The sequence below is a fragment of the Eschscholzia californica genome, unplaced genomic scaffold, assembly GCF_041429995.1.
Source record: "Eschscholzia californica isolate CP2 unplaced genomic scaffold, dmEscCali1.0.p SCAF_3, whole genome shotgun sequence".
Classification (NCBI taxonomy): Eukaryota; Viridiplantae; Streptophyta; class Magnoliopsida; order Ranunculales; family Papaveraceae; genus Eschscholzia; species Eschscholzia californica.
In genome coordinates, this window is record NW_028238420.1 from 11833701 (window position 1) to 11859112 (window position 25412).

Sequence of the window (25412 nt, forward strand, 5' to 3'; positions counted from 1 at the left end):
TCATCATCTTCTTCTCCCTCTTCATCATCTTTTTCTACACCCTTTCCCCCCTCATCTTTCTTGTCTTTCTCTTTCTCCTCTGTCTTCCCTTTCTCCTCTTTCTTCTGTTTCTCTTCTTTCTCTTTCTCTCCATCTTTTGGATCTTCCATCTTACTTTTTCCCTTACAATAACGTGTGCGTAGCTCCTCCACACTATCCGTAACCTCGATTAGGCCATCTTCTCCTCTAACCTGTTCTTCTACAGGAACTAAAAAGGTTTGAAGGAGTGCCTCATATGCTTTGTAAGAATCATCCATATCCTCGCACGCTTCTCGCAATTTTTCTTTAAGTTCAGCATTTTCCTTTTGTAGCTGTTCAATCCTTCGAAGCAATTCATCTACCACTTCTGTGTTCTTTGGTGCTGACAGCAACTATTTTTCTTGATCAGTTGGGGGGTACATAAATGATTCACTGACCTGGTTTAATGTACAGTAAACCAAATTATTTACCAGGAACTAAACATTTACTAGGAAATAATTTTATTTACCAAGAACAACACAATTTAATGGTTCCTTTTCTATTTACCAGAACAAAACAGTTTCACATTAACACTGATCAAATGTATACCTGTTCTGCAGTAAGATTTGCAAGCTTCTGGTCAAATGTCTCATCTATATTGGTCAAAGACCACCTCACGATCCTAGGCACCTCATCCCTAAACCTCTCTTGTCGATCAAAACATGTAGTATGCTCGCAAAACCACACCTATAAAAAACATAGAGTATGAGACACATGAAGTTAAGTTTGAATTTAAATGATAAAAAACATACTCACAGGAAGTAATACAAGGCACCCTGAAGCTTTCAGTGGGTTGTTGGGGTACTTATTGATGTGATCAATTAGGAATGAGTGCACCGCTGTTGGCCAACACAAAGTTTGAATTGATTCCTTTGTATGCAAGTTGAAGAGAATACGCATTGGAACCTTGTAACCTGTTAGGGGAGCAAATAAAACACTCGCACAAATATACATGATGATCAGCCTGATCACATCCATGTCATCTACCTCTCCGTTGACAGCATCTCTCAGTGCATTGGATATTTGTATGCATGATATCATTCCAGGGATTTCACCAAAGTACTTCATACAAAAATCTATTTCAGGCTGCTTTACTGATCGATTTTTAGGGAAGACTTCTCTCGCCTCTCTTGACAATGGCATACCTAGAATTAGGGCCACATCTTCAGGTTTCAATTCCATTTCTTTCCCCGCCAACGTAAACCTTTCTGTCGAACTAGAATAGAGGCAGAGAATTTCAAAGATAGCCTTGTTGGGTTTGTTTATGTTATCCCAATCTATTTTGTCCTCAACAAAAGCCATCACCAGATTTTTAAATGGAGTCGCGGCTAACAACTCTTTCTGTGTAGTCGACATCTTTGGATATGTGTTCTTCATTTGTCTCCACGTATTTCGAAGGGCATACTTGTAAGCCTTCGACACCAGTGCTGCCAGGTTGGGTGGTCTATTTTTCCGTTCACCCGTTGAGTTTCCACCTTCTGTTTTTGTTTTCTTTCCTTTTTTTTTTTGGCTGCTTTCTTCTCTCTCTGGTGCAGCTTTTCTCTTGCCTTTCCTTTCTCTCTCTGCATTGTCTTCTCTCTCTGGTGCAGCTTTTCTCTTGCCTTTCTTTTCTCTCTCTGCATTGTCTTTTACTTCTCTCTCTGGTGCAGCTTTTCTCTTGCCTTTCCTTTCTCTCTCTGCATTGTCTTTTACTTCAATGCTCTCAGTACTTTCTACCTGTAAAAAATGTAACCAGGAAAGAATGTTGTGTCACACATTACAACAAACACTTGAAATGCATGGTCATCTTTACAATAAAACAATTTACTGAACATATTACTGAACATATTTTTATTCTGATGAAGAAATCCATATCACTTGGAACAACATAATTCCAGTACAATAAAATATTTTCAAGGAACAAAACATTTTATAGTAAACAAAATTATTTACCAGGAATAAAACAACTTACGGTGCAAAATATTATTCCCATGAACACTAGACAAATCTAAATCACAGTAAAACAAAATATTTTCAAGAAAAAAAAACATTTACCAGAATTTAATTTATTTACCAGGAATATTTTCAACAATAACATTTTTTTTACCAGAATATGGAACATTTACCAGAATAAAAAACATTTACCAGAAACATTTTCAAGAACAAATGATTTTTTGTTCAGTTTCATACCTTCTTCTTTCTAGGACTAGTTCTTCTAGCCAGAATTTCTGCTATCGGTCTTTCCTTTACTGATATCTCTCTACTGGAAGTTGGTTCTATGATAGTCACACCCTTTGATTTCTTGTTCGTATCTTTACTTTTCACCATATCTGCGTCAAAGAAATGTAAGATTATACACAAATTTTATGGTTTCTAAAAACTTCTAGGGTTTCTAAAATCTTCCAGGGTTTCAAACAAACCATAAGAGATCATTTGTATAAACTTTAAAGGTTTCTAAAATATTGCGTCCCTAAAGAAAGATCAATCACCATATCTGCGTCAGAAAGTAAAGTTTTTCACAAATTTTAGGGTTTTAAAAATCTTTTATGAAAGAAACTTTTATCAAACAAGTTTAGGTGGATGAGATAGAAGTAAAACATACTTGAATCCCTTCACAAACTTGTAGATTATTTCTCCAAACAGACTTGAATCCCTTCCTTTTCTTCAAAAAAACTTGAATCACTTTAGAAGTAAAAGTTGAAAGAGGAAGATGCAGGAGGAAGATGACGGATGAAGAAAAATTTGGAGAGAGAGTTTTCTTGAGAAGGAGCAAAGTTACCTGGGAAGAGGGACTCGGCGTGGGCAGAAGTTAATGTGGAAGTGACCGTTTGCAGGAAACGTCACTTCCGTCCCTCGAATCAGTCAGAAACCGCACCAAAAAATTCGCCAAATCCCGGTTGATTTTCAATGGCACGGGGCGTAAATTCGACGAACTTTAGGGTTGTTTCCGTCATTTTAAGTCCCGGCCTGACATTTTGGACCTCTCGTTTATTTATGGGCAACCGTGGACGCCCAGCCCATTTTGGGCCTCCTTTTGGACGTCCAGCCCAATCCCTCTTGAATCTATGAAATTATTAAGGGCACTCACTCGGATTTCATGGACTCGGCAGCAGCCACACCCGGCCAACACAACAATCACACCCGGCCAAACCAAATCTATGATTTCATGTACAAAATTAGTTAGGATCTTAGATAGAGTTTGTTTATATTTCATGTATATCTTCAATGTAACCCTAAATGTAATCTCTATATAAACACATATGATATAAATACAAAACCAACCAAGTATTTCAAACTCTCTGACTCTATCTTCCCCACTCGATCTCTCTCGGTTTTCATATTAACACAAGTTGGTATGCAATTCTACATGGTATAAGAGCCTATATATATATTTTTTTTCGATCCTCTTTTGCAACTATGTCTTCCAGTGATGATGTTATCTCCTCCGCTGCCCAAAACACACAAGTTTTTTATGTCCACCACTCCGATTCACCCACCACCGTTTTAATCACCCCATTGCTCTCAGGAGATAACTATGCCTCCTGGTCTCGTGCTATGACAAAAGCCCTTCGAGCCAAGGATAAACTTGGCTTTGTTGACGGCACCATTGTCAAACCCACGTCTCCTACGGAGCTACATTCATGGTCTCATTGCAACAATTTGGTTGCGAGTTGGATTCTCAACTCAGTTGCACCGGACATTCAACCTTCAATTTTATATGATGAGTCCGCGGCTGAAACTTGGAAGAATCTTTATGAACGTTTTTTTCAGACTAACGCTCCAAAAATATTCCAACTCAAGAGAGCTATTTCCTCGTTGAAACAAGAGGGATTTGATGTTTCGACGTATTTCACTCAACTCAAATCCTTACAGGATGAACTTCAATCCCTCATGACTGTTGAACCATGCATTTGTGCTCATGGAAAGTCTATCATTGATCGCGTAAACCAAGAACGAGCCATGGAGTTCCTTCAAGGACTCCATGATAGATTCTCGGCCATACGCAGTCAGATTTTACTCATGGATCCCTTTCCATCCATTTTGCGTATACACTCTCTTGTTAAACAGGAGGAGGTACAACAGAATATTGTAAACTCCAACTCTCATGGTTCCGAAGCCGCAACCTTGGCTGTTGGAAATGGTAGTCGTTCGGACCGAAATGATCAAACTCGTCCAAAGCGACAACGTCACTATTGCGATACTGTCATATACATGGACATGTGAAATCAACTTGGTATTAATTGAATGGTTATCCACCTCGATCAAGTCCAGCAGCTCGGCCAAGGGGGCGCCCACAGCAGAATATGTTAGCTGTTCCTGTTCTTGCTCTCCCAGCCCAGAACTCGACCCAACAGGGAGTGCCTGCAGCAACTTCGTTGACCAGGGAACAATACCAGGGCCTCATTTCGTTACTAGACCAGTCCCGACAGACTACAGGCACCCCCAGTACCTCCAACCAGCAAGCCGAACCCAACATCAACCTAACAGGTATGTTTTTTAACTCGTCTACTTGGGTAATCGACTCCGGAGCGGCTAAGCACATTTGCTCTTCTTTATCACGTTTTACAAAATATGTTGATGCACCTCCTAATTACTTTGTAAGACTTCCCAATGGAACACGTATTCGTGTTCTTCACATTGGATCGATTTCATTCTCAAAAACATTTATTCTTAATGATGTTTTACATATCCCGGACTTCAAAATCAATTTGATTTCCGTATCCGAAATAACTACTTCTTTAACATGTGAAGTGTTTTTTAACTCTACCTCGTGTGTCTTTCAGGACCCAGCGACGGGATCGACGATTGGACTTGGTGATCGATCGGAAGGACTCTACTTTCTTCGCACGGACCCTAGAATTTGCTCCATTTCTTGTTTTTCTAGTAGTAGTAGTCATGTTTCCTTTAATGTTTGGCATTGGCGATTGGGACATCCATCGCTTTCTCGTTTTAAGTATTTACGTTCACATCTACCTTGTATGAAATCTATTTCTATTAATGAGATTAAACCGTGCGATATTTGTCCTGTATCTAAGCAAACAAGATTACCGTTTCCAAATAGTACTTCCGTTTCTACGCGTCCATTCGAACTAATCCACGTCGATTTATGAGGTCCATTCTCCGTTTTATCACACTCCGGTTGTCGTTACTTTTTAACGATTGTTGATGACTACTCTAGGTGTACTTGGTTATTCCTCCTTCCAAATAAATCGGACACATCAATTCATTATTAATTTTACGAAGTTTGTTTCCACTCAATTCACCACTAATATCTCACACATAACTTCCGGTAATGGTTCCATTTTGATTCCTAAAATCCAAACCGTTCGTTCCGATAACGGTTCGGAATTTCTAAATCACACTTTACAGTCTTGGTTTCTTAATCAAGGTATTCATCATCAAACTTCTTGCACACACACCCCTCAACAAAATGGGGTGGTAGAACGCAAGCATAGGCACATTTTAGAGGTGGGTCGTTCCCTCCGACTCCAATCTAATCTCCCTCTCTCCTTTTGGGGAGAGTGTGTCCTTACGGCGGTCTATCTAATAAACAAATTACCGACTCTAATTCTTCATGGCAAGTCCCCTCATGAAAAATTGTTAGGTTCACCTCCCACATTAACACATCTTAGAGTATTCGGATGTTTATGTTTTTTTAGAAAACCTATAGTTAAGAATAAATTGGAACCCCGCGCCTCTCCGAGAATTTTTGTCGGGTATCCACATGGACAGAAGGGTTTCCGTATTTATGACTTATCCACTCGAAAAATTATCACTTCTCGTGATGTTTTATTCCACGAGGATCGATTTTCCATGTCCGCCATATCATCTCCTTCTCCTCCTCCACCACGGCCACTCATCTCCATCAACGATGATGGCTCCTTTCATTTTCCAGCAAGATCGTCCCCATTGGTTCGTCCCGTTTCCACCTCTTCTGCTCCCTGTCTTGATATAATCAACTCGGATACAAGCACCCACTCGTCTACACACACACACCTGCTGTCCCTATTACTTCTCGGCCTCCATCGTCTCTGCACACACACCCGCCTACATCTAGAGATGATTCTGCTACAGGCACCCACTCGGCGACCGAGCCCACGCAGAAAACTTCCACTGAGCACCCACTCGTTCCATGTCCACCTGAGCACGTCCCTCGGGTACCACGTAATCGACGACCCCCTCCACATCTCTCTGATTATTTATGTAACACATCTTTATTATCACCTCCTATCAAAGATATCTCATATCCCCTGATTAATTATCTTTCACTTGATGCTTTTACCACCTCACATAAAAATTTTCTTAACTCCGTTCTTTCAACGGATGAGCCTTCTTCTTTTACTCAAGCCATGAAGTCAACTCACTGGCGTGATGCCATGGCTAAAGAAATTTCAGCTTTAGAATCTAATGGGACTTGGTCAATTGTCGATCTACCCTTAGGAAAGAGGCTCATTGGTTGTAAATGGGTCTATAAAATTAAATTTCGACCGGATGGCTCTATTGATCGTTACAAGGCGCGACTCGTGGCCAAGGGATACACTCAGATTGAAGGTCTAGATTACCATGACACCTTCGCTCCAGTCGCCAAATTAGTCACAGTCCGTATCCTCCTATCTATTGCAGCCATCAAAGGTTGGACCCTTCATCAACTCGATGTCAACAACGCATTTCTTCAAGGAGATCTCCATGAAGAAGTTTACATGAAACTTCCTCCTGGTTTTTCAAAACAAGGGGAGTCCAAAGTTTGTCGATTACGAAAATCCCTTTATGGACTTAAACAAGCCATTCGTCAATGGTTTTCAAAATTTTCTTCTGTTCTCATTCAAAAGGGTTTCACTCAATCTCTCTCCGATTACTCACTTTTTTCGTTTCACACTTCTACCCCTTCCATTTATGTCTTGGTTTACGTAGACGATATTATTATTACTGGAAATAATAATTCGGCCATCTTGGAACTCAAGAAATTCCTTGATAATAAGTTTTCCCTCAAAGACCTTGGGCGACTTCAATATTTTCTAGGTATTGAGGTCTCTCGATCTTCTAAAGGTATTTTTTATGTCAAAGAAAATATACTCTCGATATTATCAACGATTCTGGTTTAACAGCTTCGCGTCCTTCTGCTTTCCCAATGGAACAAAAACTTCGCTTGGGTCCCACGGATGGTACTCCTCTTCCTAACCCTTCTCCGTATCGCCGCCTAATCGGACGACTCCTCTATCTCACTGTCACTCGTCCGGACATTAGTTATGCGGTTAATAACCTTAGTCAATTTCTACAACATCCGACTAACATTCATCTTGATGCGGCCCATCGCATCCTTCGCTACCTCAAAGGTTCACTCAATTATGGTCTATTCCTTCGGCCACCAGTACACTCCATGTCTCGGGCTACTGCGATTCTGACTGGGCCGGTTGCCCAACAACTAGAAGGTCGACTACTGGATATTTTACTATGCTTGGTTCCAGTCCTTTATCCTGGAAATCCAAGAAACAACCCACCGTTGTTAAATCTTCCGCTGAGGCTGAATATCGATTCCTTGCTAACCTCACTTGTGAATTACAATGGATCAAATCTCTCCTTCATGATCTAGGAATCAATCATTCCTCTCCTATGTCTGTCTATTGTGACAATCGTGCGGCACTACATATCGCCGACAACCCTGTTTTTCATGAACGAACAAAACATATTGAAATTGATTGTCATTTCGTTCGTGAGAAGATCAAAGACAACACAATTGCTCCACACTTTACACCAACCGCTGAACAACTTGCAGACATATTTACAAAACCTCTCGGTGCCGAAGCTTTCTCGAAGACAATTGGCAAGTTGGGCCTCGTCTCCATCTCCGCTCCAACTTGAGGGGGAGTATTAAGGGCACCCACTCGGACTTCAAGGACTCAGCAGCAGCCACACCCGGCCAACACAACAGTCACACCCGGCCAAACCAAATCTATATCATGTACAAAATTAGTTAGGATCTTAGATAGAGTTTGTTTATATTTCATGTATATCTTCAATGTAACCCTAAATGTAATCTCTATATAACACATATGATATGAATACAAAACTAACCGAGTATTTCAAACTCTCTGACTCTATCTTCCCCACTCGATCTCTCTCGGTTTACATATTAACACAAGTTGGTTTGCAATTCTACAGAAACCACCATATATTCAATGATAAGTTAATGTCGTTGATTCGGAACTAGAGATGTAATTATTAGGAATCCAATTGTAATTAACAAAACCTGAAAGGAGGACGAAGAAGGAGGTAAGAGATCGAAGAAGAAAGTGGGTATGGCGATTCTTACCAAGTTGAATAGAAATAGTTGTTCGTAAAGAAGGTACTGAATTGGCGAGCTAAAGAGAGCTAAGGTTTGTTAGGTTTTGGTGAATAAGAATATGAGATTGTTTGAGTCATCTTCACGTGCTCTGTAAATCAATTCTGAATCCATTTCTAGTGAGAGAAAGTAGAGAGAGAAGGGGAGCATGGAAGAGAAAAGAATTTAGAGGAAGTTTGGGTTGGGCTAGATAACCGGGGGAGAAACTTTTTCTCCTATAAAAGCTGGGTCAGAAGATTCTCTATTTTTGAAGAAAATAGAGAAAAAAGAGTCACGTGACTCTTAAGTTTTCTTTCCCTCTAATGGCTACCAAACACTATTAAAAATGACGTTTTAAAGAAATTTTTTCTCTTTTCCCTAGAGAAAGTATCTATCAAACACAACAAAAATCTCATTTATTACTTCCCTACGACCAATTCCTTATTTCACTTCGAAAACTACATATATGTCACCGATTTTACAAACCCAAACCAGCATCCGCTTTTTTACTTCATCTAAATCCAAATTCTTTGAACAAAGACTTTATGCCAACTAAATAGACAATTATCAAAAGAGATAAAAAAGAGACTAAGATCGAGAGGAATGGATGGACGGAGAATTATTTTGATAAAAGATAGAGATATTAGATGAGGGAGAAAGTGAGAGAGGGGGAGATACGAACAAATCCCGTTGAAAAAGTGCCTATTTGCCATAGGCAGCATAACAATTGAGAGATTCCCTCTTTCTAACCCATCATCTCGTTATATTTTTGTATCGCCGGAACACCTTCTATTGGCAACACTTTCTTTTTTTATGTTGTGTGTAAAAAAAAATCGGTTTTTCTAATCACTTAGTTATAAATGAGTGGGTTTGTAATTTTGGTATGTGCATATAACTTTGCGTTTCACTATTAACCCAACCCTCTTAATACAACTACTTTCTGTATAAGGTTCCATTATTTATTGTCAATCTCACTAAACCGCAGGCCCGTGCGGTACCCAGTGCGGGCAGGGCTCCCCAATGGGCCCGCACAAATGTGGGGCCAAAAAAAAATTTTACTACTCTTTTGTTCCGTGTCCCATTAAAAAGCAATTAAAAAACAAAAAAGAAGTTTGAAAAAGTCAAATTCCAAAAAAAATCAGGGTATGTATATATTTAAGTAAATTAGGGGCCCACTCTCCACTAACTTTGACGCAAGAATATCTCTTTCTCTCTCTACTTTCCTTTTTCTGGCTAGTTACTAATTCTCTCTCTACTTTCTTTTCTAGATTATTACCCTTTCTCTCTCCAGTTTTTTTTTTGGCACTTTTCTTTTACTCTTTCCTTTCCTTACAAGAGAATCATTTTTGATATACTAAAAATTGATTAGCCGGTTTTTTTTTTCTTAGAAACCGGTTTGTCGGTTTAAGTTAACCTTTTTTTTATAAATTGTTGGTGCAAAACAATTTTTTCATTATTTTACTTAAGTCTTCTTCCAAATATCACCGGGTAACGTATCGTTTTTCCTATTTTCTCTTCTTGTTGTTATAATTTAGTTGTTAAATTTATGTTGAAGTTGAAATAATTGCATCACTATCACCTTAATTTATTAACTATTAGAACAATAATTCATTGTGAGTATGGTGTTGAAGAATTAAAATCTTGTTGTTATAATCTTTCAAATAGTTTTAAGAAAGAAAAACATTTTGATGTTGAAGCAGATGACTTGTTTGTGGAGTTAAAACTCTTGCAAACTATTTTGCCAAGAGAGATTACGAAAGCTACTGATGTATTAGAGTTTTTGAAGAAGATGAATTGTTTTCCAGCTAGTACCATTGCTTACAGAATTTTATTGACTATACCAGTCACAGTTGCATCAGCAGAAAGGAGTTTCTCAAAGTTAAAGCTCTTAAAATCATACTTGAGATCAAGCATGTCGCAAGAAAGACTAAATGCATTAGCTTTGCTCAGCATTGAAAGTGGGTTCTTAGACAAGATTGATTACGAACATTTAGTTGATGATTTTGCTTCAAAAAATGCAAGAACAAATTTTAAGTAATATTTTTTGCTTCAAATACTTTTTAAATACATTTTGAGTTTTTCTTTTATTAAATAATACATTTTGAGTTGATAAATAAACGATCAATTATCTTTATAGTCAAATTATTTTGAATTCATTATCATTTTGTGCCTAATTTTTTTTATATTTTGATTATACGAAGGGCCCAAACTAAACTTTTGCACTGGGCCCCCAAATTCTCAGGCACGGCCCTGCTAAAACGTGCCCCCACAACGAATAATTCCTGCCCTCGCCCATGCCCGTAAGAGATGCCAGAGGACTAAAATGCCACTTCTCCTATCAGCGTTGTTTTAAGAGACACAGGGGCAGTTAGCGATGCTATAACTAGATGAACTGTTTGATTTGTATTTAAGCATCCTCTCAATTAAACTCAGCTATGTAACCAGATATAAAAGTAGTATTTTCGAGTAGCAATTCAAATAGAAATGTGTAAACATAGTGTAAGAATAGAATACCACAAGGAAGATCAAGTCCCAAAAAAAGCCTTTAATCATTATCTATGGATAAGCTAAACAAGTAGTTCTCATAAATGAAACCTTATTTAGAAATGAGAAATTTGTCCGAACCCTTCTAAATAAATAAGACTAAGTTTAATATTCAGCTTATGCATTATTTTCCTATAGAAGACTAATTTTTTGGATAGTTAAGGATACATAGCTTGATGCTAGTTTTGCCGAACTATGATTTCCATGATCGACTGAGTAAAGATACGTTTTTCAGCGTGCTAGATAATGTTGAACTGCAGCAAACATAACCATCACGGTAAATTAGAAACAAACATAATTATAGATATGAAATATCCATAAATAACTTTAAACCCTACAAAATAACTAATGAAACTGTCAAAGTTTCAGTTCAGAGCACATACACGACACCTTAAAATTCTTTATCGTTGATATTCGAACTGGTGACCTCTCACTCTAAGAGTCTAAGGCACAAGGTTACAAGACGGCCAACTGACCTATTTCTTCGTAATAGTATAGGATGTAAGACACTTTGGAATGTGGGAAAAGATTCCCAACACTCTTTACAAATTCTAATCCAAAGGAAATGTGGGACAATGATAAAACATTAGTCGATTGACCAATAATAGAACCCTAGACCATCTGGATTAACGACACATTATAAACGAACGAAGACTTACCCATAACCGATTCAACGAACTAAAACGATACTACTATAAAGTAGACTAAGTAACCATATTACAAAAAATGGCAAATTGAAAGATTACTTACTTCGGCCGGTTCGCTTCTTGTACAAGATTTTATAACTACACCTCTTGCATTCAGTAGGAACCCCTAAATTGAACTTCAGGATGTTTTCCATACCACAATCTACCAGAATAAAAAAAGAAACCCCAACTTAGACAAAGAAATAAAGATCTAAAAACCCTTTTTTCAATATAAATTTAATCTTCTCTTAAACACAAAAAAGAAAAAAAAAATTGATTTTTTTAGAGAATTATAACAAATTGAGAAAAAAATAACTTAGATAGATAAGTTACTTCCACAGAGGTAGGTGACTTGTTCTGGCGGGTTCTGATCCATGGGAAGATGAAATTATGATTTAGAATTTCTGATTAAAGAATAAGAATTCAATAAAACTGAGTTAGGGATTTGATATTAGATTAAAAATATATGGATATAAATCGAAGAACTAATTAGAAAAGGCATAAATAAATTTGGAGGAAGTAATTTTACTCACCTTATTGAGCGAAGAAGAGGAGAAAAGATATGTTTAGGGTTAGGGTTTTCAAACTATCTTGGGGTTTTTGAGATATATAAAAAACCTAACCGTATATTTTCTTAAGATTTTGTACTGCCTACAAATAGGAACTTTCCCGCGTTTGTAGAGCGGGCCCACTAACAGACTAGACCGGGCAGCTGCCCGGTCTGTAATTCTTAGAATTTCCTCCAATTTAGGGATAAATTTGTAATTTCCTTATGATTAAATACATAATACATCAGTATAAGAGAAGGAATATAGTGAGGGCCACTGTGAAAATGCTAACACAGATAAAAAATAATAAATGTACTTCTACATGCACTCTCACGTGTACTCCATTGCTTAAGTGGCTAATAAGATAAGATATATTTCAAGTCTTCTGACTCTTCTCACAATCTTTTTACGATATGAAAAGACTAAAATACCTTTTGTCCTATTAGGAGAAGTACATCAGGGAGTGTACAGTAGAGTCACCCAATCAACGTTGAACGTAGATATAATCATAACGAAAAAGTGAAATTAATCAATGACATAACCTACAAACACCACACAAATATTTTTCATTATTTTTAAGACAACACAAGTACATCTTCTTAATCAACTCTTGCTTAGGCAACAATAACAACTAATACATAACAACACATCAAGGCACATAAAAACAAATCAAAACAAATAACAACACATCAAACATAACTATATAAAAGTTAGAGTTTCTATTCAGACATGAACTGTACTTAACGTGTCGGTTACGTTAACTTTAGTGTTTGTTGCACGTAACGCGTCTGCAGTGTTAAGCATAGTTTTCTGAGAACTCTGAACTGTATTTGTAGCCCAAGTCGCCCCTCCATATATAACAACATTACCATCACTTTGAACAACTAATCGATAACTATTTGGGCCTCTACTTGAACTACTAGACCAAATAACGTCCGACCCAGAAAAGATTACCAAATTTCCATTGTTTTGTAGTAATAAATTGCAATTACCACCGTGACCATTTGTGCCGCTAGCCCATATAGCTTTACCACTTTTATACAAAACTAGGTTGCAATCTCCTTGCATTATGTATTTGTAAGGCCCATTCTCTATGAACTGATTTGCTAAAAGCTTCTCCCCACTAAAAACGGTGTCCTCTGCTCCTACTAACATTGTTAGGGTTGTAACTAGCAAAATTACTCTGTAAGCAAAACCCATTCTTTTGCAGTCCATCTGGTTTAGGGTATGTTTTTTGAGTTCCAAAATGTAGCAAACTAGGGTTTTATAGTATGGTTTTTAGTTGATTAATTACACTATTTTAGGTTATTTAGTGGTTAATTAGTCATATTTGCACTTAATTAATACATCCCAAGTAATTAATAGTTTGAATCTCAAGTAACTTGTGGATTCAAATGAAATTATGTTTAGGTTATGGAACTACCGAATCGCCGGATGAGCAGACTGTCCTCCTTGAATCTAGACAATTGAATTTCCTAGGGATTTACAAAGGGAAAACGCAATAAAAATTTGCTCCAGCTGATTGTAATTGTGGCGGTAAGTTTAAAAATAAAATGGTTTGATGGGAGCCGTGAGTGACTTATGATAACTCCCAATAGAGTCGTGGATAAATATTTAATTACCAATTGCCCACTTCTACGAAGAGATTACAATTAGTTATAGTTTGTGCAGTTCCTCGTCATATCCATTAATGCTTAATCTTAGAGCATCTCTAATGGAAAAATATAATAAAATTCTAAAAATCCTACTTGTAAGTATCAACTATAGGGTTATCGGTTGTGGTCTCTCATAGTGTTCTAAGCGTAATATCAGACATTTAATGTCTAACACTGGTATCCTCAGGATCTCATGCATAAGTATAATATGAACTAAGTTAGATAGAGATTGTTACCTTAATCGCTATTTTTCACGGACTTAAACGGTTGAATATAAGAAGACCAAGAGCTACAATTGTAGCTCCTCTATTTGAGACACCGAGTAATCAACTTGATCTCCTACCTCAAGTTTAGCAGAATAAGGATGGAAAAATTATGTTTAGGTTATGGAACACCGTCTTCTTTAGACTAGATAGATAGTTGAAAACTATTCTCTCTTTCTTTCTCTACTTGTTGTTGTAGAGACAGAAATCTCTTTCAAAATTTTCCACACCTTGTTCTAATCTAATGAGGGTCTTATATAGAATCCCAAAGTTAGAGTCCAACCCTAATTAGATTTTGTAAAAGCCAAAACAGAAGCAGAATAAGGATGTAATCAAAAATATAAACTACCTTCTATTTTTCCATCCTTCCTCTGGTCGGCCACCCTATGCCCTAATGGGCTGGGTTTGGCCGGCCCTATTAGTGTGGTCATGTCTTGGCCGACCCACTAATGGGCTTTAAGTGTCCGGTCCAAAACTCCTTTGTTCTGGCCCTTTTAACTATCTTCGCCTTAGCTTTCTTTAGGATTTTTGGACATATTTATGAGTCTAACCCATGTTTATATGTCTCATCCCTCTAATCATATCTTCCGATCAAGTCGACACTCTTTGGTGTACCCGATGTAGGATCCAGACGAAGTTAGCCGCGAATCGCCCCGTGATTCGACGATCGTAGTTGATTTCTAGCTAAACACTACGATCCCTAAATCGTCCAGATTTGATGATCTTCTTCATCAATTGTCCTATCCGAAAAATCATTCGCATTGCATCTTTGTTCGAAGGACATCCCTTTCATGTTGATCATGTCGATAACTGCCAATGTGTTATTTGCTTCAACATCTGGGTACGTAATTCCACTGCAAATCTTAATTAGCTTGAAGACAATCGAAACAATTCAGAATATTTAATTTATTGCCCAGTGCCTGTGCACTCTTACATGATTGATCGAATCAATTTCCACTGAAATGACCCACTGCGAGTTTCCGGGTGTCTCATAATCCTTCTAGTAAGTATGATTATGTTCTGTAAAATTTGAAATTGACATTGAATTAGAATGATGCCATATATAATTATGTTTCTCGTCTTTATAGATATGGTTTTGCGAACATACTCTTTGCTATGAAAGAGAAGAGAAGTTCGAGGACGTGGTGCCTAGGATTGTCAGGTGATCTTTAGGAAATATAGCTGTAACCTTCGACGAGAAGCTTGAAAATCTGATAGCTAAACAAGATAAGATACTACTTTAATTTACTATAAGTTTTTTGGTATTATCCATAATTAAATTAGTAGAACATTTAGTAATTTACTAGGAATTATTTACTTTAAGTAATAGTATTCTATGTATTGTACATTGAATCAGGTGAGGGGAACATTAGTCTACCCTCTAAACGAGAAAGAACCCCAGTTATTTTCAATGGCAAAAAACATTTCAAGCATAAGTGATTTGCTTCTCAAGATTGAGAAGCTTGAAAAAGAAAATGCACAACTCAAAGCAGAACTTTTGGAAGCTTGCGACGAAAGAGATTCGGCTACCAAAGACTATTAAAACATACAAAACAGTAAGTAATAAATAAAGTAACTTTAAGAGCATCTCCAATGCAAAACTTAAAAAAAAAACTCTATTTGGCTTATGTGTTGAGTCTCAATTGAGATTCTCTTTCCTATGTGGCTAACTTGAGTGTCTCTAATTCAAGTCCTTCTCCAATGCAACACTCTAAAAAACTCTAATAGATACACATGTCATACATACATTTAATAGGAAAAAGTGGTTGAGAAAGAAAAGCTTTCTATTGGTTCAAAAATTAAATTTGATGACTAGGACACTTAAGACTCTCAAAAGAGATCTCAAAAATAGAGTTTCTATTTGAGACATCTTAAAACTTAATGCTTCCACATCAACTTAAGATCTCAATTGAGTTTTGCATTGGAGAGGTTTTTTCTCAAAAAAAACTCTAAAGTCCTAGGTGGCACTTAAGATTTTAAGATTGAGTCTTGCATTGGAGATGCTCTAAGTATGTTTCACTAGAGAGGAGGCCTTGCAACAATGTTTCAAACACTTCCTAGAACATTGAAAACAGAAAGGGAAATAAGAATATGAAATGGTTTATTATGGGTATTCCAATGAACAAAGTAGTGATTACATATGTGAGTGATTCTTTGTTTGACTGAGACGGAATTTTTTTCACTATCCATTTTGTACTGTCCGCAAAGAAAATACCAAGTGTTTGGAAAGTTTGAAAAGTTAGGACTTTCAAGACGAGCAAAATATAGTATGTACAAAATGTGAAGCTCTGTAAATACATTAGATGAAATGTCAAATAGAAAAAACTTTAGTTGCAGACATTTTGCTGAACGCTGATTGGTTGAGTAAATTTGGATGAAGAATGTTCTTCATCTTTCATAGGATTAATGTTTACGAAAGGAATATTCATCTTCTTTAAATGCTAGCATTGAAGACAAAGCAATAAATTAAAAAAAAACATTAAAACCACTCACCTGTAAAAGAAGAACAGAAAACTTTTAGATGTTTAAGATCTTTTCATGTATAAATAAGAAAGAAGAAGGAATTGAAACAAAATAATGGACGAGATCAAAATATTTCGGCCAAATTTTCGAAAAAAAAAATGTCACCACAGAACAAAAATTTGATAAAGGAAGAAGATAAGACATGAATGTTTTAGATAGAGAACGATAAGAAAATGTCCTAGATTTAGTGGGGAATTCAGAATTTTTAGGTTTTATGCTCTGATTTGGATCTCATGATTGGACTGATATTTAATGTTGAAGTTGTCGCAGCGTCAGAATGTCGGAAAAACCTGTTGAATGTCCCGTCCAAGGACAAGAGGGGAAAAAAAGGAAAAGTTGTACTTTTTCTGACATTTGGACCTGTTTCGAATTTTAGGTCTTTGCTGGGTTCGAAATTCCGCCCCAAAAATTGGACCACTCATTTTAGATATAAATAAACTAAGAGAAAGAGTATTCCAAAAGTAATAAACAATGCGCTTGAATAAACCAAAGATTGAACGCCCACAAAAATCTTGCCAATACTATTACGAACTCACTTAAGATTGGAGCGATGGTTTAAGAATTCTTGAGATATTTAGATTTGGGCCCCATATAAGTTATCGTATTAATAATAGATCCCAAGTTTGTCAACTTAAATTTTGGGTCTTAACGTAACATATGACTCACTTTGACCATTAAACTCATTAAATACAAGACTTGTATACCATTCCATATTATGTAACTTTTTTATTCGGTATACAAACTTGTGTCTAGTGTACTGGGACTCAATTAGTAAAAAAAACATTAAATTTAGTAAGTAGACATTAAAAGTAACGAAAGAATCTTATTACATTACACATAAATTTCTGAAAATCCTTTCTTTTCTGGAAACCACTTCATTTCTTGGTGTCAAAATAGGATATGTGGTATAAAAATGTATAATCTATTCCCTTTTTTCCAAAAATGATCTTGGAGATTTTGTACATCATATATTCACTTTCAAAATGCTATGTTGAAAATACTTTAATATTTAAAATCAACTAACTAAAAGATACATTTTAAAGAGTTGAAATGTCTTTCTCTATCTAAAAGCTCGGAACAAATGATGGAAAAATATTTGAAAGAAAATTTTTAAAGAAAAATAATAGTAATATGTCAAAAATTTCGACCACTATGGCCTAAATATGTGACTAAAATATTTCATCTTCAACAATAAAAAGTGACCGAAATTCTGTCAACAAAGAAAATAAAGTAACCATAGCCATAGGAGCCAAAATTTTGCCCTTTTTGAGACATTTGTTCATCGACATTTTCACTGATAGAGTAAATTTGTAACAGCCTCCAAAGTAGTAAATAATTACTTTCGATTGGTGAATCATCGTCATCCATTGATTAAGCATCATTTATATATTTAGAAATAATAAATGCATTTACACAGGAAAGAGATTAAAAAAACTGAAGAGTAAATGAGAATATAGTGTTAATTCATGGGAGTTGTTTTGTAGAAGAAGTTAAAAGTAAGATTTTATTCTTGAATTCGTGGATGTAAGGGAGAAGAAGATGAAAAATAAAAGAAATGGTTATTTAGTAATTACACTCCACTAATTTAGCGACATTAGAGCTTCACCCCCAAATTGATAATGTGACTGGCGTTACATTTTCTATTTTTCCGTCACAAACCCGTTAAGTTAGAGGTGTGTCAGTCACGTGACTTTTTCTGACAAAAATCAAAATACCCTCCATCATTCCTACGTATAACCTGACAAAGTTGGTTGACTGACCCGATGCGACGTCTAACACAAGTAAGGGCAAAATGGAAGTGAAGAACTGACGGTAACAGTTGGTAGACGGAAAGATGGATTAGGAGACCATCTCGACATTTCGGGTACTTTAGGGGGCCACGAGGGAATCTGGTCATACTTTTGGGGGCCAATCAGGAAAAAACCTAATACATAATATATATATATATATAATAGGACAGAAGGATAAAACGTTGACTGGGACAAACATCATTTTTTAACAAAAGATATTGTCTAGAAGCCCTTCCAAATTAAAATATAGTCCGTCTTAAAAATAAAATAACTAATTTGAGAAAAAGGAAACAAAAGAAATTGCAAATGCTAAAATAAAGAAATTGAAATCTCTCTCTCTCTCTCTCTCTCTCTCTCTCTCTCAATAAAATAACTAATTTAAGAAAAAAAATAATAATAATAATTGGAATATGAAAAAGTTAGGGTATCTACAATATAGCAATAATAAATGTGGAAAGTCGGGTGGCATGTTTGGGGAGAACGTTTATAGCAATACTATGTAGTGCCTACAAAAACAATGAGTTAAAATTTCACCAAATTAGATTGATACTGCTGTTTGTGTCCTAAGGCACGGTAGGGTCGTGTGTGTCCTAAGGCACGGTAGGGTCGTGTGGTTGGGGATGCAGGCCATGCGCCCGCACAGGGCCCCCCACCACAGAAGGCCTCACTTTTAGTCTTCCAGAGTGAAGGTTTAACTAAATAAGTAAGGGTGTGTTTGATATCTCCCATTTCCATGGAAACAAAAGAATTTCCATAGAAATAGGTATTCCCACCGTTTGATACGAAGTGTAATTCCATGACTTTAATTCCCTAGGGAATCTATTTCCATGAAATAGTCCACTTTTAATTCCTTGCTCCCCCCTCGGAATTAGTTTTCGTGGAAAGAGAAAACTCAAAATAAAAATATTTTAATATATTCGGATACTTGAAACTTAATATTTATCTTAATATATGTTCAAAATGATATTTTTACCCATAAAATTTAGCAAAATAAATTTTTGCTTATACATTGGGTAAATGACATTTTTGTCCTTCTTACCAAATGACATGTTTACAAAGTTGTCAAAATGATATTTTGGAATTTTATAGCCAAAATTACAGTCTTACCCTTTTATAAAATCAAATTGACATTTTACCCTTATGTTGTCAAAATGACATTTTTACCCTCGTATAATATCAAAATGATATTTTTACCCTTAAATTAGTAAAGTGACACAAGGTTAAATAATTTTACAACATATGAGTATAAATATAATTTTGAAAACATAAGGGTAAAAATGTAATTTTGAAAACATAAGGGTAAAAATGTAATTTAAACAACATAAGGATGAAAATGTAATTTTCGCAAAAGTAAAAAAATATCATTTAGACTATATAAAGAGTAAATAAAAACTCTTAATTGAATATTATATTCGTAGAAGTTAGTTGTCAACCAAATAACAGAGTTCGTAATTCCACGGAATAATAAATGACTACCAAACGAAAGAACTCTTATTTCCACAGAACAAATTCCGTGGAAGAGTTTCCACGGAATTCTTTTATTTCCATGGAATTGTTTCCCTGATATCAAACACAACCTAAAAGAAACGTTACAAAAATTACATGAGGGTGCTTGTAGCTAAACTGGTTTGATGCTAGTTCCCATGCACGGAAACACTTCTATGATTTCTGTTTTTTTCTTAAGTGCACCATACTCAGTGTTTTTCGCTTTGTTTAAGGGCACCATACTTGTGTGCTTGTGAATTGTGTCATATTCAATTTTAGAGTTTGATATTGATTCTCTAATTTTAATTTGTATAATATTTGCACTTCAAACAAGGATTAAAGACTGCAAACCATACTCTTCACTCTTTAGCATATGTTTCTCTTTAATTTTCATTCTCTTTTCATGGATCTTACCTTGCTTTAAAAATGTTTTAAGTTAAAATGATAATAAATAGTCTCACATTAAGAAAAGGATATTTCAATCTATAATCTTATCGGACATTAACATGTGATTATCATAACTTAATTTTCATTTCTTAAATTCTAAAATAATATTTTATAAAAGTAAAAGATTAATCGTCAAACTAGAGAAGTTTTACATGAAAATTAGTAGGTCAATCATATATTAACAACACACATTGAGTTTAGACTCGTCAATTATTTATCTTTCTTTATACACTACAAAAACAGGGACTTTTGGCGACGGTATTTAACGACGGTTTTCTAAAAACTGTCGGCAAAAGTTACTAATTACTGCGGGCACTCGTTTTCCTAAGGTGGGTCGTCTTTCCCGTTTGCCCTAGTTTCTCCTCGTCTGCCTAGTTCGAGAGAAGAGAGAGAGAAATCTCAGAGATTACGAGGAAAGAGAAATACGCAGAGGGAGGGAGGAGAGAGAGAGAGAGATGAAGCTACTGAAGTGTAAACCCTAGAAAAGTCTAACGAAGCTGCTGATGCCGAGGTTTGTTGTTTCTCACTCTAGATCATTAGTTCCTCTTTGTATTACTATGAAGTAAGATTAAACCAAAAGAAAAATTTGATGAAATTCATAGAAACTTGTTCATGAAAAGTGAAATCGATTTGATTGTGTCTGAACAAATTAGTTCTCCCTAATCAGACCAAACCTAGGTTTTCTTATAACAGAAAGAATCCCTCTTCTGCTCAAACAAGAGAGGAATTTTAGGGATTAAAACCCTAAAAATAGGAGAGCAACAAGAGAGGAATTTTGAAATTTCAACTTCAAAATCAATGAAGGTGAGTGATATTTTAGTTTTTTGTTAACTTGAATCATATTGTTTATATGAAATCATCTTCTTTATTTGAAATTATCTTGTTTATTTGAAATCATCTTGTTTGAAACCCTAAATGTCATGAAAGTATCTTCTATATTTAGTTCTTTTGATGTTCAATAATACAAAGTTTGAAACCCTAAATGTCAAAGTTTGATACCCTAAATTGTTGTTTAGGCACATTGATCATCATCTGTCTTAATTTATTTGATTTTGGTTTACTAATACAAAGTGCTTCGAATGAAACTTTTATTCGTATTAGTCTGAACTCTAAACTACATCTGGGCTTTGGTTATAATCTTCTCCGTGTTCCAATTTTCGCGGGGGCTCTTTTCCCAACCACTAGTTTCCGTTTACCACAATTGGTAGCTAAAGGAGCAAAGGTAGATTCTTCTGTCAATGTTGTACTTGGTTCAGTCTTGTTGAAACTATAAGAGACCAAACAACTTGAAAACACTAGTTTCCGTTTACCACAATTGCATTCATCACTTATTACTATATATTCTCTTGACTCAACAAAGTTTGGGCATTGTAATTGCAGGGTAATGGATGAAGATAACCAAGTGCCTAGAAAGAAAGGAAGGGGGTCAACTAAGCTTACATGGATAGATCAACTACCAGTTGAGGGAAAATTCAAAATAGAACTTGATAATAAATTGCAGCCTTTAGGGGTCAATGCAACCCACTTATCGAGCTATATCGGATATTTAACGAAAGATGGAAATATGTTTCCACTTACTATATATAATTGGAAGGATATGGAGAAGTTGCATAGGAATCTTATAGATAATGCAATAACCCAAATCAAGGTATATATATGAATACCTTCTAGCTAAGTTTACATGATATAAATTCTAATTGATCTTTTTTTTTTGTGCAAGGAAATATTCGAGACTCCTCCTAAGTTCGACGAATGGTTATCTGAGAGGCTAAGTTCTAGATGGAGAGATTTTAAATGTAAGATTAAAAGAGAAGGGTTCACTCCATTTGATAAAATAGAAGATCAATACGCTAATCGACCTGACGGAGTTGTCCTAAGTCAATGGGTGGAGATGGTCAATTACTGGAACAAAGATAAAGTGAAGGTACTGATGCTAAGAACTTACATACTATATCTATCATTAAATTAGATTTTGTAAAAGATTTGATACTTATAATGTAGGAACAAAGCCTTAAAAATGCACGAAATAGGGCATGTAACCAGATTCCACACACAGGTGGTTCAAAGTCGTTTGCTAACCATGCGGAAGAGGTTACTTTTGTCTTTTCCCATATCTAATACGAATGATTAAATTTTCTATGTGCTTAGACCTTACTGTATTTTTCTTTCATAGTTAAGGAAAGAGCATAACAAGTCCCCCTCTCGTACGGTGCTGTATAGAAAGACTTATACACGCAAAAATCTTGCTCCGGTGAATCCATTAGCTGGAGAAAAGATGGTATATATTTAACTTATCAGTTTCTTTTATGTTTTCCATACTGTATTTTTTTATGGTGATTGTGTTGTTGGAGATTGAAGTGGATAGAGAAGTTTGAAGGAGGTTAAGTTTGATTGGTATAAACTGTTTTGCGAACTGTTTGAGGTCTTAATATATATTGAACTCAATTTAATGGTATTTGACAAGATCAAATGGAAAAATTGGAAAGACAAATGACTCAAGATATTCAACCCGATGAAGAATTTATCGATTTAGGTCCAAACGATATTTTCTCCCAAGTAATGGGACCTGATCGAGCAGGTAGAGTGCGAGGTTATGGTCCGGTAAAGCCAAAACGATGTTGGCTCGGAGAGACATCAAATTCTGGTCAGAAAACTAAAGCTGAGGTTGTTGAACTAAGACAAGAGGTCGTTCAATTGAAGAATCAACTCAAACAACAAAATGATTTATTGAAGATGCTAGCTGAGAAGTTCGCACACATAGAAAATGACTGTTTTGTCGGCGAAAATGCTTTAAAGGTATGGATTTTTTACATCAAAATTACTAGTAACAACTACTTCGCTAATTTTACATGTTAACTATTGAATATCTTTGTAGGACTCTCGAGATTCATCACAAGCACCAACTTCACTCAACTGAAATGGAACAACAAATTGTCGATTACAGGTAAACTCATTTCTCTCTCTCTCTCTCTCTCCACTTTCTTACTTGCCTTATCAAACTGAAATGAAACAACAAAGGAACTATTTTTCATATTTAATGCCATTACCAGCATGTATATCTTTTGGAGTAAATAAATTAATAAATGGGCATCAACTATTGACAACCAGCATGTATAATATGAGATACCTCTTTTCAGATTATGTTTATGGATATGGATGATTATCTCACTGAATTCTTTAAGCTACATATTATTATAGGACAATACTTGTCCATACTTGTTTATGGATACAGATCTATCACTTATATCAGCTTATGCCTGTTAGTCTCACTACGAAAAGAAAAACAAAAGAGTCAATAAGATCAAATTGATTTGTCTAATGGTTTAGATTCCTCCCTTTGTCCTTAATTTTTAAGAACATAAGGAGGTAACTTCATTTTAGCTTTGCTATCCTAGTTTTCTTAAGTTGTTTAGGCTTAATCCTTGACCTTCTTGTTTTTCCTCATCCGTAAACCTCCTGTTCCTATTTATTCTATTTCGTATAACAGTTCATATTCCAGTTATAGAGTGATAACTGGATTGTTTTTGTCTTCTTTTCCAGTTATAGAGTGATAACTGCATTGCTTTCATGATGACATTCTTCATCGGGTTTGACGTACCCATCTTTTGGCCAATACTGCACATGATCAAATACAGATATGTTCCTTTTTCACTAGGCAAACAGGTAAGATCTTTGTCTCTCTAATATGATTAAAAATTGCTACAAGATTGTGCCTCTGTCGTTCAGATTGTAATCTTGTCTGCAGTGGTTCGTTTAAACTCTATTTGATTTTGTGATTGAATCTGATACTCCATGCCTCGACCTATTACTCAATGCTGAGAACTATAATTATATTATTTCTCATAGTTAATAATGTTGTAGTGGCGAGTCATTTCATTACAGTTATTATATATCGTTAAATGTCAGAATCATAATAGGTTGTTACTGCTCACTCTTTTGTAATTGATTTTATTGTTCGAATACTGCAACTCCTTGCTGTTTCTACCTGTATAGGAACTAGAATTCTATGGATGATTCTAATGTTTATCTTGTTTTATCATCTTAGGTATAAGCTTGACAACAGAACAATGTTCTTCCGGTAAAGATAAAGAAGATGGAGACAAGGTAAAGATAAAGATAAAGATATTGGACGTTGGTGGAATTCTATTATGATAAACCTTTTGTATCAAACTTAGGACTTCTTTCGTGTTTGTTTTCGCTATCGAAACTAGAAGAAATGTTGTAATGTTTTGTGGCTGATATTATAGTATTTTGACAAGTTTGTAAATGTTTTAGATTCCAAATCGGAGGGTCAATTTATTGTTTCGAAATACAATTTTTTTTTTTAGAAAATCAAAACTTATCACCGACGGTTTTCTGCCATCGCAACTTTGTAGAAGCGACGGTTTTTTCGGTACACAAACCGTCGCTAATAATCACGTTTAGCGGCGGATTTACAACCCGTCGCTACCAACTGTCGCGAAAAGTATCCCCGACGGAGGCTTCCACGACGGTTTGTGTTTCGTCACTAAAGAGTTTCGGCGACGGTTTTCTTACATTACCGACGGTTTTAAGCCGTCGCTAAAAGTCTCCATTTTTGTAGTGATAGTTCAATCAATCATTTCAAAAAAAAAAAAAAAACAGGTTTTTAGTAACAAAAAATTATCCACGTAAAGAGTCTATCTTGGCTTTAGTGATTTTCATGCGAAAAGGCCCCGTTTAAAGTTTGGCATCGAGCCCCTAAATTGCCAGCCACGACCCTGAGGCATCGCATATACCCTAGTACATCAATGTTATAGGAGGAATAAAGCGCAGGCGACCGTGAAAATGCTAACACAAATAATAAATGATAAAGCTATCTCCTCGTGCACTCTTAAGTGTACTCCATTGCTTCGGGGCTAATAAGACAATGGCTATTTCAGTCATTTTATAATTCTTTTACAATATAAAAAAACTGAAATACCCTTTGTCCTATTAGGGAAAATACATCAAGAAATTAGTCCCCTGTCAGCGTTGAAGAGATAGAATCATATCGAAAAAGTGGAATTAATCAATGACATCACTTACAAACACACAAATATATTTTCATTATTTATAAGACAAAACAAGTACATCTTCTTCGTCAACTCTTGCTTA

General features: G+C 35.7%; 3 protein-coding genes and 2 long non-coding RNA genes across 6 annotated transcripts; 2 read left to right on the forward strand and 3 right to left on the reverse strand.

Annotated features, from left to right (window-relative positions):
• Nucleotides 1-1685: 1685 nt before the first annotated feature.
• On the reverse strand, nucleotides 1686-2859 carry LOC147548435 (uncharacterized). Of its 2 annotated transcripts, XR_015238903.1 has the most exons (4): nucleotides 2816-2859; nucleotides 2639-2693; nucleotides 2227-2366; nucleotides 1686-1773 (listed from the first exon to the last, which is right to left on the reverse strand). It is a non-coding gene; the product is annotated as an uncharacterized LOC147548435 (long non-coding RNA). The 2 variants fall into 2 exon arrangements; XR_015238902.1 differs by having other exon boundaries at nucleotides 2639-2833.
• Nucleotides 2860-3453: 594 nt separating this feature from the next.
• Nucleotides 3454-4260, forward strand: LOC147548436 (uncharacterized). The gene has a single exon (XM_086668048.1). It carries the CDS (start codon nucleotides 3454-3456, stop codon nucleotides 4258-4260), a length of 807 nt encoding a protein of 268 aa, XP_086524174.1.
• Nucleotides 4261-10883: 6623 nt separating this feature from the next.
• Nucleotides 10884-12169, reverse strand: LOC147548437 (uncharacterized). The gene is made up of 4 exons (XR_015238487.1): nucleotides 12120-12169; nucleotides 11920-11990; nucleotides 11651-11749; nucleotides 10884-11154 (listed from the first exon to the last, which is right to left on the reverse strand). It is a non-coding gene; the product is annotated as an uncharacterized LOC147548437 (long non-coding RNA).
• Nucleotides 12170-12857: 688 nt separating this feature from the next.
• On the reverse strand, nucleotides 12858-13334 carry LOC147548438 (uncharacterized). The gene has a single exon (XM_086668049.1). It carries the CDS (start codon nucleotides 13332-13334, stop codon nucleotides 12858-12860), a length of 477 nt encoding a protein of 158 aa, XP_086524175.1.
• An 8346-nt stretch (nucleotides 13335-21680) lies between these two features.
• LOC147548439 (uncharacterized) lies at nucleotides 21681-22587 on the forward strand. The gene is made up of 4 exons (XM_086668050.1): nucleotides 21681-21945; nucleotides 22018-22221; nucleotides 22299-22388; nucleotides 22471-22587. The coding sequence occupies exons 1-4, from the start codon at nucleotides 21682-21684 to the stop codon at nucleotides 22585-22587; spliced, it is 675 nt and encodes a 224-aa protein (XP_086524176.1). The 5' UTR covers nucleotide 21681.
• Nucleotides 22588-25412: the final 2825 nt, after the last annotated feature.